Source organism: Oncorhynchus mykiss, chromosome 4, assembly GCF_013265735.2.
Source record: "Oncorhynchus mykiss isolate Arlee chromosome 4, USDA_OmykA_1.1, whole genome shotgun sequence".
Taxonomy (NCBI): Eukaryota; Metazoa; Chordata; class Actinopteri; order Salmoniformes; family Salmonidae; genus Oncorhynchus; species Oncorhynchus mykiss.
The window spans coordinates 17791643-17810616 of NC_048568.1; the positions used below are offsets into that span (position 1 = coordinate 17791643).

Here is an 18974-nt window from a genome sequence, read left to right on the forward strand (position 1 = left end):
GAGGTGCCTGTGTTTAAAAAGAAGAGCTCTCTCATCAAGGTAGGTAGAATGTAAATACTATATTGGACAACTTCAGTGAGATGTGTGACGGTACTCGACGTTCATTAATCATATGTTGAATTCTAAAGCCCATGTGTGAAGCCTGCTAGCCTGGTTGGTTGCCCCTGCCAGTCTCTGTTTAGCTATTGGCGCATGATACGGAGTAAGAGTGGAATGTTACAGAGACTGGTACCCAGCACGCACGGAGTACAAGGAGTGTAATGTTACAGAGACTGGTACCCAGCACGGAGTACAAGGAGTGTAATGTTACAGAGACTGGTACCCAGCACGGAGTACAAGGCGTGTAATGTTACAGAGACTGGTACCCAGCACGGAGTACAAGGAGTGTAATGTTACAGAGACTGGTACCCAGCACGGAGTACAAGGCGTGTAATGTTACAGAGACTGGGACCCAGCACGGAGTACAAGGAGTGAAATGTTACAGAGACTGGTACCCAGCACAGAGTACAAGGAGTGTAATGTTACAAAGACTGGTACCCAGCACGGAGTACAAGGAGTGTAATGTTACAGAGACTGGTATTTAGCACAGATTACAAAGAGTTGGATGTTACAGACACTGGCCCCCAGACTAGAAGCCTACAGCCTAGGTTTGATTGCATAGGAACAAAAGGATTTGAATTGCAATGATTGTTTTCAATTAAAATTTTATAAGCAAAGAGAAATTTCTAATAAATCATTTTGCTAGGACTGTAAGGGAGTGGTCTGATATCAACAGTTTACCTTCCAAGTTAGGAATAAACTGTGACTCATTTTTGTACCCTCATCAATATAATGGTACTGTTGTTTTTTATTGAAGGATCAGACGGTTGTTTTCCTGGTATGGCCAACGCAAGTGTGTGTGGCCAAACACCCCTGGTGTTCCGGCTACACGAGGGAGCCCCAGAGCTGGTGAGAGAGGTGCTGCTGGAGAGAGGCTGGGAGGAGTATGATGAGCAGGGGCAGGAGGAGGGAGGCTGGAACCTCTACTGGCGCACCTCAGCCTTCCACAACTCAGACTATGAGAACATACTGCCATGGCAGAGACTCAACCATCACCCCAAGACTGTGGGCATCACCCGCAAGGATTGCCTGGCCAGAAACCTGAAGAGAATGAGAGGGACGTTCGGCTCGGGTCTTTACAACTTCAGCCCGACAACTTTCATCCTCCCCAATGATTACACCAGGTTTCTGGCAGAGTACACCAAGCATCGTTTGAAGAATGGAGGCAGGTCGGGGTATTGGATCTGCAAGCCAGTGGATCTATCAAGAGGCAGGGGCATCTTTATCTTTGAGGACATCAGAGACTTGGTGTATGACTCCTCAGTGATCGTTCAGAGATACATCAGCAATCCTCTCCTCATCTCAGGGTACAAATTTGACCTTCGGATCTATGTTTGTGTGAAAAGTTTTCAGCCCCTCATCATCTACATGCATCAGGAGGGAATGGTACGCTTTGCGACTGAGAAATACAATTTGACATCTTTGGACAACCTTTATTCTCACCTGACCAACACGAGCATTAATAAGTTTGGCCCCTTCTACACAACAGACAAAGAGAGAGTGGGACAAGGATGTAAGTGGACTATGAGTAAATTCCGCTGCTTTCTTCATAGCCAAGGTATCAATGAACTGTTCCTCTGGCAAAAGATCAACAACATTGTCACACTAACTTTGCTCACCATAGCCCCTTCCGTACCTTCCAGTCCCAACAGTGTTGAGCTCTTTGGGTTTGACATCCTAATTGATGCCAAATATAAGCCATGGCTACTAGAGGTTAACTACAGCCCTGCTCTCACCATCGACTGCCAAGTAGACGTGACAGTCAAGAAAGTACTTCTCAATGATCTGGTTGATCTGATGAACTACAAGTCCATGGACAGCGTTAGACAGAGAGGATATCTCAAACAGAAGTACAAACGCCCCTGCTATCTAGGCAGCCAGTCTCTGCGGTCCCCAGTGCTCCCCAAGTCTACGTGTGAGCACCACCCAGGAAACAAGAAAAGTCACAGCATCCATTCTACGTTTTCTGACAGTATGAGATACTTTCCATCAGTTGAGATGAACCGGATCCGCACTGCAAGGAATTCCATAAGCAACACCAAGGGCTCGGCTCTGAATCCAATACTCATCCCACATTCAAAGACTGCAGCTGTAACTGGAAACAGAAAGACACATCCAGTGCTCTCACAGATGACAGAGGCCATCCAGTGGTCTGAGGTTTCAGACATAGAGTCAGAGTTTGATGACAGAAACCTGTCCACACGTGTTAGCCCATGGCAGGCCTCAAGGCAACCAGCCGGGGGCTGCTGTAAGCTACCTGCCATTCACATTCAAAAGTACAAGACTCCTAAATTCCCATGGGACCCTAAAAGCCAAGATAAGAGCACCCCACCACTCCGTGTGGGAGACTTCATACTGACGTTTCCTTTTAATGAGGTCACACTGAAGGCGTCGTGGGACAAGCTCAACGTTAAGACTGCAGTCCACGAGGTTCACAAGCTCATCAGCCAGCTAGCATCAGGATGTAGCCACAAACAGAAGAGAGGGACGGAAGATGAGTTGGATAAATGCAAAGAGAAAAAGGATTTTGGGTCTTTGTTTTGGGGACCTACTAACCCTCCTCTACTTAGTGAGTGCCACTTGTCAAACTAACTGAGCAACTGAACATTTTTGGAATTAAGCTTTTGGAATAATTTATTATTAGCACAGCCTAAATATTAATGTGTGAAAACATGAAAGTATACAGTACAAACACACATTATATGGAAAAGCAACTAATTTGTCCACAATTTCAAAATAACCTATTTTGTATCTATACTGAACAAAAATAGAAAAGCAACATGCAACAATTTAAAAGATTTTACTGAGTTACATACATATAAGGAAATCAGTCAGTTTAAATAAATTCATTAGGCCCTAATCTATGGATTTCACATGCCTGGGCAAGGGTTCCACCCACAGAAGAGCCAGTTGCCAATCAGAATGAGTTTTTCCCGACAAAAGGGCTTTATTAGAGACAGAAATACTCCTCAGCAGGAAACCGGGCCCAGGTCAGTAAGTTACATGTCAGTAAGTTACATGCCCTACCCTACATGTCAGTCTTGTTGTTTGAGAGGCAAGGGATATGTGGGGACCTCATGAATAATCTGTAATTCTGTGCAACATAAGAATCCTGCTGACACAAATGAAGAGGTCAAGAAGGTTATGACATTGCCATGCAAAAATAAGAAATATATTCCTTCAAGAGAGCAGTATAGACATTCAAAGATCTCTACAAAATAGTTTCAACACAAATTGTATTGATTAGTATTACTTATTTAGTGTACAATGATTTATGAATAATAAACATACACAATTTCAAAATGTCTGTTTACACACAAGCACTAAAAAATGATAAAATATGCCATAGGAAAATAGCTACAGTCAAACACAATGGAGCTTTGCTAATTTGGTATAAAGGCTTGAAAAACATAAAACATATGTTCTTCATTTCTTGTCTATTATGATAATGCCATCCTTGTTTTTAATGCGTACTCTGCCCGAGGGGAACTTGGTCTCTTGCCTTCCATTAGAATACACCGTCTTCAATGTTCCATCAGGGTATTCCCTCCGCTTGTACTGGGACGTATGGATCTCTCTTTGGCCATTGTTGAACTCCACTGTTTTCTCCCCACTTCTACAGTTTCAGAACACACACACACACACACACACACACACACACACACACACACACACACACACACACACACACAAAATATAAGAATGCAGCAGTTGTTAAGACTTTTACCCTACATAAAATAGAGCCAAGTACTGTGTGTATCTTACTCTGAGAGCTTGACCACTGTTCCATCTGGGAAGATGCTCTCCTCTCTGCCGTCAGGATAGAGGTACTTTATCGTCTGATCTGGGAAAACGATCTCCCTCCTTCCATCAGGGTGGTGTTTCTCTACAGACAACATTAATACATTTTTTGTTATTTGTGTCTATGCCTGGTCACTCTGAAAATATACACTACATGGTCAAATGTATGTGGACACCTGCTTGTTGAACATCTCATTCCAAAATCATGGGCATTAATATGGAGTTGGTCCCCCCTTTGCTCCTATAACAGCCTCCACTCTTCTGGGAAGGCTTTCCACTAGATGTTGGAGCAGCTCACAGATTACTGCACCTGTACATAGACCACCTATAATTTAGCCCAAACAACTACCTCTTTCCCTACTGTATTTATTTTATTTATTTATTTTGCTCCTCTGCACCCCATTATTTTTATTTCTACTTTGCACATTCTTCCACTGCAAATCTACCATTCCAGTGTTTTACTTGCTATATTGTATTTACTTTGTCACCATGGCCTTTTTTTTGTTGCCTTTACCTCTCTTATCTGACGTCATTTGCTCACATCGTATATAGACTTGTTTCTACTGTATTATTGACTGTATGTTTGTTTTACTCCATGTGTAACTCTGTGTCGTTGTATGTGTCAAACTGCTTTGCTTTATCTTGGCCAGGTCACAATTGTAAATGATAACTTGTTCTCAACTTGCCTACCTGGTTAAATAAAGGTTTAAATATATATATATATATATATATAAATATAAAAAAATTGTTGCACGGACTTGCTTCCATTCAGCCACACACGCATTAGTGAGGTCTGACACTGATGTTGGGCTATTAGGCCTGGCTGGCAGTCGGTGTTCCAATGAATCCCAAAGGTGTTCGATGGGGTTGAGGTCAGGGCTCTGTGCAGGCAAGTCAAGTTCTTCCACACCGATCTTGGCAAACCATTTCTGTATGGACCTCACTTTGTGCACGGAGGGCAATGTCATGCTGAAACAGGAAAGGGCCTTCCTCAAACGGTTGCCACAAAGTTGGAAGCACAGAATCGTCTAGAAAAGTGGTTCCCAAACTTTTTATAGTCCCATACCCCTTTAAACATTCAACCTCCAGCTGCGTACCCCCTCTAGCACCAGGGGTCAGCGCACTCTCAAATGTTGTTTTTTGCTATCATTGTAAGCCTGCCACACACACACTATACAATACATTTAATTAAACATAAGAATGAGTGTGAGGTTTTGTCACAACTTGGCTCCTGGGAAGTGACAAAGAGCTCTTATAGGACCAGGGCACAAATAATAATATAATGATAATCAATAATATTGCTCTTTATTTAACCATCTTACATATAAAACCTTATTTGTTCATCGAAGATTGTGAATAACTCACCACGGGTTAATGAGAAGGGTGTGCTTGCACATAACTCTGCAATGTTGGGTTGTATTGGAGAGTCTCAGTCTTAAATACTTTTCTACACACAGTCTGTGCCTGTATTTAGTTTTCATGCTAGCTAGGGCCGAGAATCCACTCTCACATAGGTATGTGGTTGCAAAGGGCATCAGTGTCTTAACAGCGCGATTTGCCAAGGCAGGATACTTTGAGCGCAGCCCAATCCAGGCAGTAAAGAAAACTTTAAGGTCGTCTCTCAATTTTAAAAAACGTGTCAATACTTTGCCCCTTGATAACCACAGCACTTCTGTATGTTGTAAAAGCGTTACATGGTCGCTGCCCATATCATTGCATAGTGCAGAAAATACACGAGAGTTCAGGGGCCTTGCTTTAACAAAGTTAACCATTTTCACTGTAGTGTCCAAAACGTCGTTCAAGCTGTCAGGCATTCCCTTTGCAGCAAGACCCTCTCGGTTGAAGCTGCAGTGTACCCAAGTGGCATCGGGAGCAACTGCTTGCACGTGCGTTACCACTCCACTATGTCTCCCTGTCATGGCTTTTGCGCCATCAGTACAGATACCAACATGAGCAGTAGCTACATTTGGCTACCATTTGGACCGTTAGTGGAATTCCCGCGAGAGATTAACGGTTAATGTGATTGGATGTTAATTATTTGACTAGAATACCTGTATTTGACATTGTGTTGTTATTTCGCTGAACACTAGATGGTTTCATTTTATTTTTGGCAGTGAAACGAGACTACTCAGACGAGAGGAAAAACTCACCCAAATGTATAGCCCTGTTGGAAAATATAAATACTGTTTGAAAATCTGAAGGAAAAAAAAGATTTTTTAAAATAAAAACATTAAAATAAATAATATGTGAATCACATTTATATGTGGCGTAGCCCCGACGGCATCGGGAATACCTGGTCTAGAATGTCATTGTATGGTGTAGCGTTAAGATTCTCCTACAGCCCCACCATTATTCCTCCTCCACCAAACTTTACAGTTGGCACTATGCATTCTGGCTGGTAATGTTCTCCTAGCATCCGCCAAACCCAGATTCGTCCGTCGGACTGCCCGATGGTGAAGCGTGATTCATCACTCCAGAGAAAGTGTTTCCACTCCTCCAGAGTCCAATGGCGGCAAGCTTTACACCATTCCAGCCCACACTTGGCATTGCGCACGGTTATCTTAGGCTTGTGTGCAGCTGCTTGGCCATGGAAACCCATTTCACGAAGCTCCCAATGAACAGTTCTCGTGCTGATGTTGCTCTCAGAGGCAGATGATTTTTGCGCGGTACTTGCCTCAACATTCGGCGGTCCTGTTCTGTGTGCGGCTCTCTTTTATTTTCAAGTTTCTATTCCGCTAGCCAGCACCTCGTCTAAATAGGTGTGCGTTTCTTTTTCTTCTAGACTGTGAGCTTGTGTGACCTACAGCTTCACCGCTGAGCCAATTGGGCAGCTCTAACAGGGCAGAAATTTGACGAACTGACTTGTTGGAAAGGTGGCATTCTATGATGGTGCCACATTGAAAATCAATGAGGTCTTCAGTAGGGGCCATTCTACTGTCAATGTTTGTCTGTGGAGATTGCATGGTTGCGTGCTCGATTTTATATACCTGTCAGCAACGGGTGTGGCTGAAATAGCCGAATACACTAATTTGAAGCGTTGTCCACATACCTTTGGCCATGTAGTGTATATCAGATTAGAGCTTTGATAACAATATTACCCATCTGCTTGTTTGGAAACTGCAGGACCTCCAAACCAGTTGGGTATGTGGTGTGAGTTGTCTGTGCATCAGCATAGTAGTACACCTATCAAAGAGAAACAATGGAGTTATAAAAAATAAAAACCCCCCATTGTTATTTTTAAAATGTTGTTACTGAAATGAAGAAGACGCGCGTCCGGCAAAGCAGTAAAAAACAATGCATGACATATTCTGCTTTTCTATTACGTGTGCAGCGATGTCCCAGGGGATTTTGTTGTTGTTTGCAGTAATTTATTTTTTGTTGTAATATCCCAAATGCACATGGCAGTTTCACCAATTAAGGATTCCAGCTTTAAGGCATTAGTTACAGTTTAAATACTAGCATAGTCCCCATTACGACATATTACTCACCACTTTCCCATCTGCCAGTATGTGTTTGACATCTCCGTTGAAGAATGTGACAGTTACGGACTTCTGGTCAGCAGTGATCTCTTTTCTAGTTCCATTGCGGAATGTAAATACACGCCAGCCATTGGTGAGAAGTTGTTCTATCTGTGTATCAGAGCAATATCATGGCATGTAGGGCGCATTATTATTGTTTCACTATGAGTGGCAACTCTGTTAGTGGGATACTTTGGAATTGCTGAAATGAAACTTCAATGAAAGGGCAGAAAATGATATACTTCATACAAGTACTTGTTCAAAGAAATAACAACATAGGGGAATTTTCCTACCTTACCATCTGGATAGTGTATTTCTTCACACACGTCATTGTTTATGCCCTTGTGTGTTGTGTGGGTGGAGTTACCACTCATCGCTCCTGGATTCAGACGTGGTTCCTGTAATAACAAATGAGGGATTGTTAAAGCTGTCCAAGATGGTCCAAGACCTTGGCAAGGAACTATAGTATCTCAGAAACACAGCCATCCAAAAAGGTAGCTCAGCAGTTAAGAGTTTTGGGATAGTAACCGAAAGGTTGCTGGTTCGAATCCCGAGCCGGCTACAATAGGTGAAAAATCTTACGATTTTTATATTTTTTATGTCACCTTTATTTAACCAGGAAGGCCAGTTGAGAACAAGTTCTCATGTACAACTGCTACCTGGCCAAGATAAAGCAAAGCAGTGCGACAAAAACTACAACACAGAGTTACACATGGGATAAACAAACGTACAGTCAATAACACAGCAGAAAAATCTATGTACTGTACAGTGTGTGCAAATGTAGTAAGAGTGCCCTTGAGCTGGCACTTAACCCCAATTGCTCCTGTAAGTCGCTCTGGATAAAAGCGTCTGCTAAATTACTAAAATGTTTGAAGTGAGCAAAATAACAATCTACCTATGTAGAACTGGTTATTTCAGTAACTTTAGTTGATTACTATACACATCAGAACCTCTGCTAGGCTTCATTACCCTGTGTTCTGACTCTGAGCTTGAGTATTTGCTGACCGATGGTGTGGCGCTCCTGCTCTGTCGACCTTTCGCCTCCGTCTCCTTTTCCACTGACCGACCCAAACCCTGAGGACAGCAAGAATTAGTGGGCTATTTCATAGTGGTTGTTTGTTACATGTGTGTTACAATCGACTGATGCTGTCTGAGTACCATGTTACAGACATATGTACCTGATCTCTGTTGCTCTCACGCTGCTTTAAGAGACAGTCATTTGTGTGATGGGTGTCCTCAAAACTGACTGAATTTGATGAAAGGCCTGTTGTGAATGAAATTAACATCATTGCCAAATCAATTGATTGAATGTATAGTAAACACAGAACAGACTAGAGTACTTACTTAAGGAGGCAGGTCCCCAATCCCTTGTGCTTTGAGCATTGGTAGGATAGTTGTGATAAGGCTAAAGAAAGAATCAAGTCACATGATAATTATAAACACTTGCCTTCTCATTTCATGCTTCTTATGAGGAAGATACAAAGAACATCCGTTAGTCTAAATTGTTAATAAGGAACATTAGGCTACTGTACATTTTCATTTGCAATATACAATATGTTTGGCTGGCCTTGATGACCTATGAACGTGTCACACGCAGTTTTAAAGACAACCTTTTGTCCAGTTTGGATTAAATTGCATTTTAACTGTGCTTGTTCCATCTATTATTGAACCTTGGTTCAAAAGTGTTCATACATTATGAAGAAGGAAAAACTATTGAAAAGTAAAATCAGGTTTTAACACTTAAGTTTCTTAGAATTGGCAATGAGTATATTCATTACATAGTATAAATAATTAATAATGGGCAGAGTCACTAATCTGACACGGCCCATTGTAAATCGCTATAAATTATTAGTGGGGTGCTTAAAGACCACTTCAGAACACATTTTATACTTGATACTTATTACATTTAGCCTAACTAGTTGACTGCAGTCAGACTGCAGTCTATCTCTGAAAGAACTTGAGATAAAATACAACATATACCTCTAAAATGGTAAATGAGCTGAAAATACAATGTCAAGTTGATCTGAATCACATGGAATATATAGTACTGTAAAAAAAATAAACTCTTCTGGACAGGTGGTTTGTTGAATGCAGGAGTAGCACTTCTGCTGTGGACGACTGAAGGAGCTGGTTCAGAAACCATATGTGACAATTTTCTTTGATCAGGAATCTGAGGAACAAATATCCATATTATAGACATATTATAACATCCTCTATTCTGGTTGATGCCCCTCTATTTACTGTATTAGTGTAGTTACTTCAGGGAATGTTGTGAGCTGTTCTTTCATAATTGAAAAGGTTAGGACAAGTGTTGCAAAATTCTGTGAACTTTCAATAAATTCCATGGTTTTCCCTGAAATCCCGGTTGGATGAAATCAGGAATCATCCAACCAGGATTTCTGGAAAACTAGGCCATTTATTGAAAGTTCCCAGAATTTTGCAACCCTAGTTAGATCTGAGTGAGGTAGAATGGGCTAATCTTAGATCAGTTGAGCAGGAAGTAAACCAGCTCTGTTTGATCAATGGAAAATTATGAGCACAGAGGGGAGCTGTCGGTTGGTTTCTGTAAACTCAAATGATTTCTGCCCAAATATACAGTTAGATCTCTTAGAAATACAGCCCCAAAGCTATTTTCTGTTAGGATAAAACTGCGAGCCTCATGGCTTTCATATGGTCTGTAGCTATACTGTATACAGTACCTGCACCTTGGACTTTGCAGCTGGAAAACTGCCAACTGTTGACCTTCTGGCTGGGTTTCCACTGTGACTGGAACAACTTGAAGATCTCCTCTCCCTTATCCTCTGACTAGTAGCTCTATGAATATCCTCAGACACCTGGACATATGGATTATATACTGATAGATAATGAGCTCTACTGACACCTTGATACCACTGATGACTGATCCTTTTTGGACACAGAACACTGATGAGGTCAGAAAGTATTGACGTCATTAGTAGATAAGAGAAGTGTTACAAGTTATTGTATAAACTGACTTAAAGTATGGAATGGGTTAGTAATGGGTTATTACTCAGGGTTCATGGGTTACTCATGGGTTATTACTTAGGTACAGTATATCTTCTTACAGCGCTCTCTGCCCCTATGTGAGATGCAGTGGCTGTGTCAGGACTACTCCCTGCCACTTGGTGGCTGTGTTCAGGAGCACTGAGCTTGTCACGCAGCTCCACATTCTCTCTGGTCAGGGCTTCCACTTGGTTCTGCAGCAGGTGATGAGCCTGGGACCAGTGGGACTCCCGACTAGAGAACTGCTCCTGAAGAGCTAGAATATGCTGCCTGAGATCCTGAGTTCACACACAGGCACGCACACAAGGACACACACAGACATGAAGACACCCACGCATGAACACACACACACCCTGGATGAGAGTGAGACAAACCAACCAATGTGGTGGATATTGGACTCATGTTCACAGTTTGGATGTTGGGTATTTGTTGCGTGTTTGTTTATGTACGTTATAAACTGTTACAGATGTGGGATCTTAATTTGACCAGTATTGTTGTAGCAAAATAATCCTACATGTTTTTTTGTACGTTTAGTCCATAATGTTGCTTGATCAGTAGTTAGGCTATTAGCTGGACAAAAGTAGGCTACATGAAAGTGCAATACTGTCAATATAACAGTGCGTTGGAGAGGGTTTTCAGTGAATTTATGGAAATCACGAAGCTCATCTGCATTTCCTGCGGCGCAGGAAAATTCGCAGCAACGAAAGAGTGATCAAATTAAGATCCTTCAACGGTATCATCAGGTCAGGACAAGCAAAGGGGATGCGTTTGATTCTGTCATAAAACGGTAACACTGACTTATTCACACCTTATGAGACAGGAAATGCATCGCTCTGTTCCATGTTAATGTTGGTCAGTAGGAAACTGATAGGCGCTGAGAATGCACCTGACTCCTATGACGCTCCACGACTTATGTGCAACTCACGGACATTCATTACTCACTCACAAATGACGTTATATCGATACCACATACGGTAGGTTGTTTTAGGCCTCAAGGCTTTATGAGATTCTGATGGACAAATTTGTTTTACTAAGGTCTATTAAGATCAGTCACATAATGACTTTACCTGACCATCACCAACGTCTAGTTTAGCAGAAAACGGTTGATTCTTCAACACCTGGCCTTCTGTATGGGTGAATGGGGATCCATAACTGCTGTGGTGGCCATCTCTGTCACAGCACTCTATTTGGTCCATTCTCTTTCTGTGTAAAACCCACATTTCAGTGGAAATGAAAGAAAAAACGAAATTTCTGATGAAGAACATGATAGGTTTCTGATATTGCAATTCCAGAAGTGCTCAAATTCTGTATAATCTCGTGGATCATATATCCTCAGTGGTTTTTGACATATTTTGTGTTTCATGTCTCTAGCACGTCATCACAATCAGATACGGCACAGACACATTTTCCGGGGCATCACATTATGAAAACTAACCAAACTGTCCCTGTACATTTTACCTGAGGAGTTCCATTGCTCTCTCTTGTTCCGTTTTCATCTTGTCCAACAAATCATGATTCTCTTCTGCTTTTATTCCGCTGTGTGGCTTTGACACGGTCTGATTTGCTTGAAGGAGGTTAAAGTAACTGTTAGTAGAGAGAAGACCTCTTCAAAGAATAACATGTCATGTAGTATGTAAACTGGTACACATTATTACATGATTCATGTCTGTGTTCTTCATTATAGCAGTTCAATTACATAGGTGAGTCTAGCCAAAATAAACAGTACACTCACCCAGCTTGAAACCCTGGTGATGTCTGCTCTTTACGGTCTCTTTAGTTCTAGATGTTACTTTAGGGACCATGCTGGGTTTGAGCTCTGCAGAGGAGGGACGTTTTGACTTTATGTCTGTTCCCCTGCTGCTGCTGCTCCCCAGTGGCAGGGCTCTCTCTGTGCTTGTTTTCCTTGCAGACTGTGGGTATAATGGACGTGGTTCTGTCTTGTGCCAGTTTATGTCCCGGAGCTCTGTTTCACTGTCACTGCTGGAGCAGGAGCTAGATGGGTGGTGGTGGTGGAGAGTGGGTCCGTGGGTGGGAAAAGGTCTGGAGGGCAGAATATCCCCAGCCTCGCTGGGGGCATCGCTGGCGTAGTCACCATCGGACAGGTCCAGGTTCTGGTCCTTGTGTCCGAGCCGTGGGGGAGACGGGAGGGTGGGCTGCTGGTGGCACTGAGAGTTAGGGTTGTCCTCGTCACTGTTAGAACTACTCAGAGATAGGAGAGACATCACTGCTGTAGACCCGCTTTGAGATTTTGAAATATTGGTGAAATTGGAGTGTGTGACCTTTTTCCCATCTGCATTCTCTGATGAGACCGGCCCATTTTCAGTGACTCTAACTATGTGGTCGTTGACTGTCTTGAAGCCAACATTTACTGCCTGAGCTTTGACATTAGGTTGGCCCATGTTGTTTGGTTGTGCAGTACTATCAAAAGGCTGCAATGCCAAATGTGGCTCCTTCACCTCAAGTTGTTCATGGACAAGGTCCCTCATAGCAGCATACACATGATTCTGTGACACCACCTCATCACTTAGCTCCACGGAGGTCAAACTCGGCGATCTCACAAGCCGTTTACGGGATGTTGTAACGCCCAACAGATCTCTCCTGTCTCTAGTATCAACACTAGATGCAGTGTTTTCAGAGGCCTTGCTTTGAGTATTTTCTGTGGGCTTTGGTGTCCTATCCTGTCTGGCCGTTTGATTAACTCTGTTGTCTCTCTCTCGTGTGGCAGGTCCTGTTGTCTTTTCCCAGGACTCAGAAAGAGCAGGGCAGCTCCTCTGGGAGATCAGTAAAGGCTTGACCCTGAGTCTGGTCCTGTCACTGAGCTGCAGGGAGGGGGCTGATGAGCGTCTCTGCTGGCTGCCATAACTCACCTTCCTGGGCTGCTGGCTGAGTGAGAGGGAGGCCCTGCGCCAGGTCTTCTGCTGCACACTGTCCTTACCCCTCTCTATCCTGGACACGCCCTTCCCTTTCTTTAGGAAGTATCTTCTCTCTGTGACTCTCCTGGCCTCCCTGCTGTCCTGAAAAGGGACCAGCTGCTTAGATACAGTAGATAACTTATTTTAGATGACATGATTACAAAGTGTAATGAATAGATTATGTATAATGGTCAGGGCATGAACTACTCTGAAAGTAGGCCATATGCAAATCCTCTATGCACTCCATACCTGCTTGTTGTTTTGCTGTGCATATTCATCAACTTTCAGCTGTTCCTCCACAAATTCCTGAAATGTTTTCTCTCTCTCTTTGACAGCAGGCCTAATGGGTCTTTAATAGTGTGACAGGTCAGTTAACGTATAGAAAAAATGGTATGGAATATCAAATGACCACAACTCACTTGTGGATTCTTCACTATCATTAGCTGACAGTAAAATATGTGTATGTGACCAATAAAATGTGATTTTTGATTTGAAAGGTGATACATGTTGAATAGAAATATCATTACAGTACCTGTCCTCTGGGCTTCTGGGTGGCTGTCTACGTGTCCCAAATGGGCTGACAGTACAGACTTCTTTGTCTTCCCCCTGCTCTGCAGCTTCCTCTTTGATAGGAGAGAGGTTCCTCTGCTCTCTTCCATCTTTATTTGGAAGAATGCTCTCTATAATTCACATGATAAGATGAATCACATATCAACTAAATTTAAATTCTGTATTAATAAAAAAGAAAAGATGGACAAAGTTCAGTACTGACTTCTGGGTAAAATTGTTATGTAAATGAGGATTCATGTACTCAACAAAATACATTTTACAGTGTAAAATGAAGAGAAACAGAACCAAGCAACAATTCTAAATGCCTCCGTACTTTAAAGGGTTGTGATAATTATACTGGAGTTCTGTGACTAGTTGCTGTTAACCAGCTCTGGATCCAGTTTTGACAAAACCCTCCTGGATATTTAAATAAGTTAATCATTTACTCCTGTTTTTCTATAATCATGACGATCTATCGAAAAGCAACTGATAATGTATTTGCAATATGATCGGAAACACTTAGAATAGGTTGAAATAGGTAATGTCCTTCATTTGGCTTTGAAAAAAATACCCTGGAAAATCAGTCTGTCATCTCAGACTTATCTAAACTGGATACTGTTGGGTTCTGATTTCTTGAAATGCACTTATTCATGCCACTGAGGGAGAGAGGGGAATGTATAACATTTACATTCTGTCAGGATATGTTATCATTAGCCATCAGGGATCCTATGGGAGGAGGACAGACACAGTCTGGTACCAGTCACCATGACAGCCGTGAGTTGGGGAATACTGAGCACTTTGGGGTAGAGGTCAGGTCAGATCAAGTGAGGAAGAACAGATATCACTAAGGTTCTGTCTAGTAACAGAGATGTAATGGCTGTTCAGATGTGTAGGAGGAGACTCAGCATAGGAGAAAGGGTTAAATATCAGTGCTTGTGTGAATATATTTTTGTCAATTCAGATGTTCGATCCTTTGGGAAGACAAAACTTGGTTTAAGCTTTCATAGTGTCCGTCGAGTTCTTTGTCTGGTAATTAGAACCTAATACTAAACTGCAGAAAGAGTTTAAGGTTTGTGGGTTGCACACCCAAAACATAACACGCCAAAAATAGCATGCCAAACTCCAGCTCACAGCTCAAAAGTTAGGGGTCAGTTAGAAATGTCCTTGTTTTTTAAATAAAAGCACATTTTTATCCATTAAATTAATATGCCTCACAAGTTCTCAATTGGCAGCTTCATTAAATAGTACCCGCAAAACCCCAGTCTCAATGTCAACAGTGAAGAGGCGCCTCCGGGATGCTGGCCTCATTCCCAGCTCCTCTGAGATATTCTACGACTTCCAGCTAAAACTCGCCTGTAGCTTTACATTTCAGCTCTCTGTGTGTTTAATCAATCAAACATGTTATTTATGACAACCTCAACTACATTGGAGGTGTTGTGCAACTAGAAGCATGTCCCTGCACTTAATGTACTTACTCCATATAGGAATTCCACAGGGAGTTAGAAGGATATACAGTATGTAGCATAGAAAAAAGGCCACTTCTCATACACAGATACAGTTAGTCGGAAGTTGGAAGTCGGAAGTTTACATACACCTTAGCCAAATACATTTAAACTCAGTTTTTCACAATTCCTGACATTTAATCCTAGTAAAATTTCCCTGTCTTAGGTCAATTAGGATCACCACTTTATTTTAACAATGTGAAATGTCAGAATAATGGTAGAGAGAATGTTAGGAGTGTGTATTGGAGGCGAAGTCAGGTGCATGCAGAGTGTAATGAACAGGCGCACTTTTTATTCCGGTCCAAAATGACAGCACAAAGTAACATAAAATGTGCCCAAACACGGAACATAGACAAAAAGTAATGCGCGTAACAATATCCACAATTCCAAAATACACGTAACACAAACAATCTTACACAAAGACATGATGGGAAACAGAGGAATAAATACATATGGATTGATTGGGGAATGAAAACCAAATGTGAAGGGAACAAGACAAAACAAATGGATACATGAAAAATGGAGCGGCGATTGCTAGAAAGCTGGTGACGCCGAACGCCGCCCGAACAAGGAGAGGAGCCGGCTTCGGCGGAAGTCGTGACAGAGAATTATTTCAGCTTTTATTTCTTTCATCACATTCCCAGTGGGTCAGAAGTTTACATACATCAATTAGTATTTGGTAGCATTGCTGTTAAATTGTTTAACTTTAAGCCATTTTCCCACAACTTTGGAAGTATGCTTGGGGTCATTGTCCACTGGAAGACCCATCAATATACCCACATAATGTTCCTCTTCATGATGCCATCTATTTTGTGAAGTGCACCAGTCCCTCCTGCAGCAAAGCACCCCCACAACATGATGCTGCCACCCCCGTGCTTCACAGTTGGGATGGTGTTCTTCAGCTTGCAAGCCTCCCCCTTTTTCCTCCAAATATAACGAAGGTCATTATGGACAAATAGTTATATTTTTGTTTCATCAGACCAGAGGACATTTCTCCAAAAAGTACAATCTTTGTCCCCATGTGCAGTTGCAAACCGTAGTCTGGCATTGTTTTATGGCGGTTTTGGAGCAGTGGCTTCTTCCTTGCTGAGCGGCCTTTCAGGTTATGTCGATGTAGGACTCATTTTACTGTGGATATAGATACTTTTGTACCTGTTCCTCCAACATCTTAACAACGTCCTTTGCTGTTGTTGTCATTGATTCACACTATTTGCACCAAAGTACGTTCATCTCTAGGAGACAGAACGCGTCTCCCTACCGAGCAGTATGACGGCTGCGTGGTCCCATGGTGTTTTACTTGCGCACTATTGTTTGTACAGATGAATGTGGTCCCTTCAGGCGTTTGGAAATTGCTCCCAAGGAAGAACCAAACTTGTGGAGGTCTACAATATTTTTTCTGAGGTCTTGGCTGATTTCGTTTGATTTTCCCATGATGTCAGGTAAAGAGGCACTGAGTTTGAAGGTAGGCCTTGAAATACATCGGAGGTACACCTCCAATTGACTCAAATTCTGTCAATTAGCCTATCAGAAGCTTCTAAAGCCATGACATAATTTTCCTGTAATTTTCCAAGCTGTTTAAAGGCACAGTCAATTTAGTGTATGTAAACTTCTGACACCATGGAATTGTGATACAGTGAACTATAAGTGAAATAATCTGTCTGTAAACAATTGTTGGAAACATTACTTGAGTCATGCACAAAGCGAATGCCCTAACCGACAAGAAATTTGTGGAGTGTGTCACGTTCTGACCTTAGTTCTTTTGTTATGTCTTTGTTTTAGTATGGTCAGGGCGTGAGTTGGGTGGGTTGTCTATGTTCGTTTTTCTATGATTTGCTATTTCTGTGTTTGGCCTGGTATGGTTCTCAATCAGAGGCAGCTGTCAATCATTGTCCCTGATTGAGAACCATATTTAGGGAGCCTGTTTTCTATTGTGTTTCGTGGGTAATTATTTTCTGTTTTCTGTTGTGTGTCTGCACCAGCCAGAACTGTTTTCGGTCGTTTTCTTTGTTATTTTTGTTATTTCCGTTTTCATTTAATAAATATGGACACATCCCACGCTGCACCTTGGTCCTCACCTTCTTCCATCAACAACAGCCGTTACAGAGTGGTTGAAAAACAAGTTTTAATGACTACAACCTACGTGTATGTTAACTTCCGACTTCAACTGTATGTTAGTTTTTTAAATTTGTGAGTTTATGCAATGTTTTGCAATATGTCCTCAATCTCTCATGGGAACAGCTGCTTATCTATTCGTCTATCTATACACATGCTCTGCTGGGGTGAATTACTTCCAGACTGAAGTACAGTCCTTCAGTTTCATCCAAGTCTACACATTAATTAGGAGCTTAGCTTGGCTACCGTCAAACAGACCTGCTTTCATGTAAATAAATCTTTAAAGGGAGTGGTGGACATCATGGACATGGGAGAAGGTTATGACAGAGGACAAGATCCTGCCATGGAAGCAGGCGGAGGCAGCGAAGGAGCATCAACGATGACTCCGGGGTTCGCAACCACGACAGAAGCCCGAGAGGCAGCCCCAAAACATTTTTTTTTTTGGGGGGGGGGGGGGGGCGCACGGAGTGGTCAGCAGAATCGAGGGGTGAACCAGAGCCAGTCAGGGAGTCGAGTTGGGAACTCGACGAAAGATTCCGGAGAGAGGTGTTGGTGTTGAGAGCGCTGCAGAGCAGGCGTGCTGAGGAGCGTGACACCAGTCCGGTGTCATATGCACCATTTTTACGCATCTGGTCACCGTTCCAGTACAATGTGTGCCGGTTCTGTCTCCAGTGCGCCTTCACAGCCCAGTGCGTCCTGTGCCAGCGCCCCGCACTTGCCTGGCTAAAGTGAGCATCCAGCCAAGACGGGTTGTGTCAGTACTACGCTCCAGACCTCCATTGCGTCTCCACGGTCCAGTATATCCTGTGCCAGCTCCATGCACCCGGTCTCTAGTGCGTGTCTCCAGCCTGGTACGTCCTGTGCCTGCTCCACGCACGAAGCTTCCAGTGATGATCCATGGCCCGAAGCCTCCAGTGATGATCCATGGCCGGAGCCTCCAGTGATGATCCATGGCCGGAGCCTCCAGTGACGACCCATGGCCCGGAGTCTCCAGCGACGGTCTGCAGTCCTGAGCCTCCAGCGGCCTTTGTTGGCCGGGTATGGTTCCCAATCAGCTGTCTATTGTTGTCTCTGATTGGGGATCATACTTAGGCAGCCTTTTTTCCACCTTTAGTTTGTGGGATCTTGTCTATGTATAGTTGCTTTCTGCACTGCATGTAGCTTTACGTTCGTTGTTGTATTTTGTTGGTGTTTTCGGTGTCATTTAAATAAAAGTAAAATGTACGCTTACCACGCTGCACCTCGGTCCAATCCATCTCTAAACGAACGTGACAGGAGGACTGTTCCTTCTTCTGACAGTCTGACTGTAAAGAGGACCGCTTTTGACAATGCCTACTGTGGATGACGATCAGCCGAGTAAGAACTGCACAGCAGAGAACCTACCACTGTGTTATTTCTACCCCTCTGTGATGATTGTGAAATTCTTCCTGGCTCTACAGCTCAACCTCTCAGTGCTTTAT

General features: G+C 42.8%; 4 protein-coding genes across 5 annotated transcripts in view; 2 read left to right on the forward strand and 2 right to left on the reverse strand.

Annotated features, from left to right (window-relative positions):
- Positions 1-112: 112 nt before the first annotated feature.
- On the forward strand, positions 113-2706 carry ttll2 (tubulin tyrosine ligase-like family, member 2). The gene has a single exon (XM_021600431.2). It carries the CDS (start codon positions 832-834, stop codon positions 2689-2691), a length of 1860 nt encoding a protein of 619 aa, XP_021456106.2. The 5' UTR covers positions 113-831; the 3' UTR covers positions 2692-2706.
- si:ch211-140l13.3 (centromere protein J) lies at positions 2705-9148 on the reverse strand. 2 transcript variants are annotated; one of them, XM_036975795.1, is made up of 8 exons: positions 8763-9148; positions 8597-8682; positions 8388-8492; positions 7717-7816; positions 7389-7529; positions 6999-7083; positions 3865-3985; positions 2705-3715 (listed from the first exon to the last, which is right to left on the reverse strand). In XM_036975795.1, exons 4-8 carry the CDS (start codon positions 7747-7749, stop codon positions 3526-3528), a joined length of 570 nt encoding a protein of 189 aa, XP_036831690.1. In that variant the 5' UTR covers positions 7750-7816; positions 8388-8492; positions 8597-8682; positions 8763-9148; the 3' UTR covers positions 2705-3525. The 2 variants fall into 2 exon arrangements, with proteins under 2 accessions (XP_036831690.1, XP_036831689.1); XM_036975794.1 differs by having other exon boundaries at positions 7712-7816; positions 8763-9141.
- LOC118936347 overlaps positions 8374-18974 on the reverse strand; it is a 21969-nt gene continuing 11368 nt past the window's right edge. Inside the window, exons 5-13 of the mRNA XM_036975462.1 lie at positions 13884-14031; positions 13601-13700; positions 12172-13453; positions 11898-12003; positions 11507-11642; positions 10502-10717; positions 10118-10252; positions 9483-9588; positions 8374-8492 (exon numbers count right to left, since the gene is read on the reverse strand). Coding sequence (XP_036831357.1) covers positions 8374-8492; positions 9483-9588; positions 10118-10252; positions 10502-10717; positions 11507-11642; positions 11898-12003; positions 12172-13453; positions 13601-13700; positions 13884-14031 — 2348 coding nt within the window. The remainder of the gene's footprint in view (positions 8493-9482; positions 9589-10117; positions 10253-10501; positions 10718-11506; positions 11643-11897; positions 12004-12171; positions 13454-13600; positions 13701-13883; positions 14032-18974) is intronic.
- Positions 18762-18974, forward strand: part of gpr31 (G protein-coupled receptor 31) — a 1074-nt gene continuing 861 nt past the window's right edge. The window contains 1 exon segment of the mRNA XM_036975793.1: positions 18762-18972. Within this exon segment, the coding sequence (XP_036831688.1) occupies positions 18843-18972 (130 nt within the window). The 5' untranslated portion in view covers positions 18762-18842.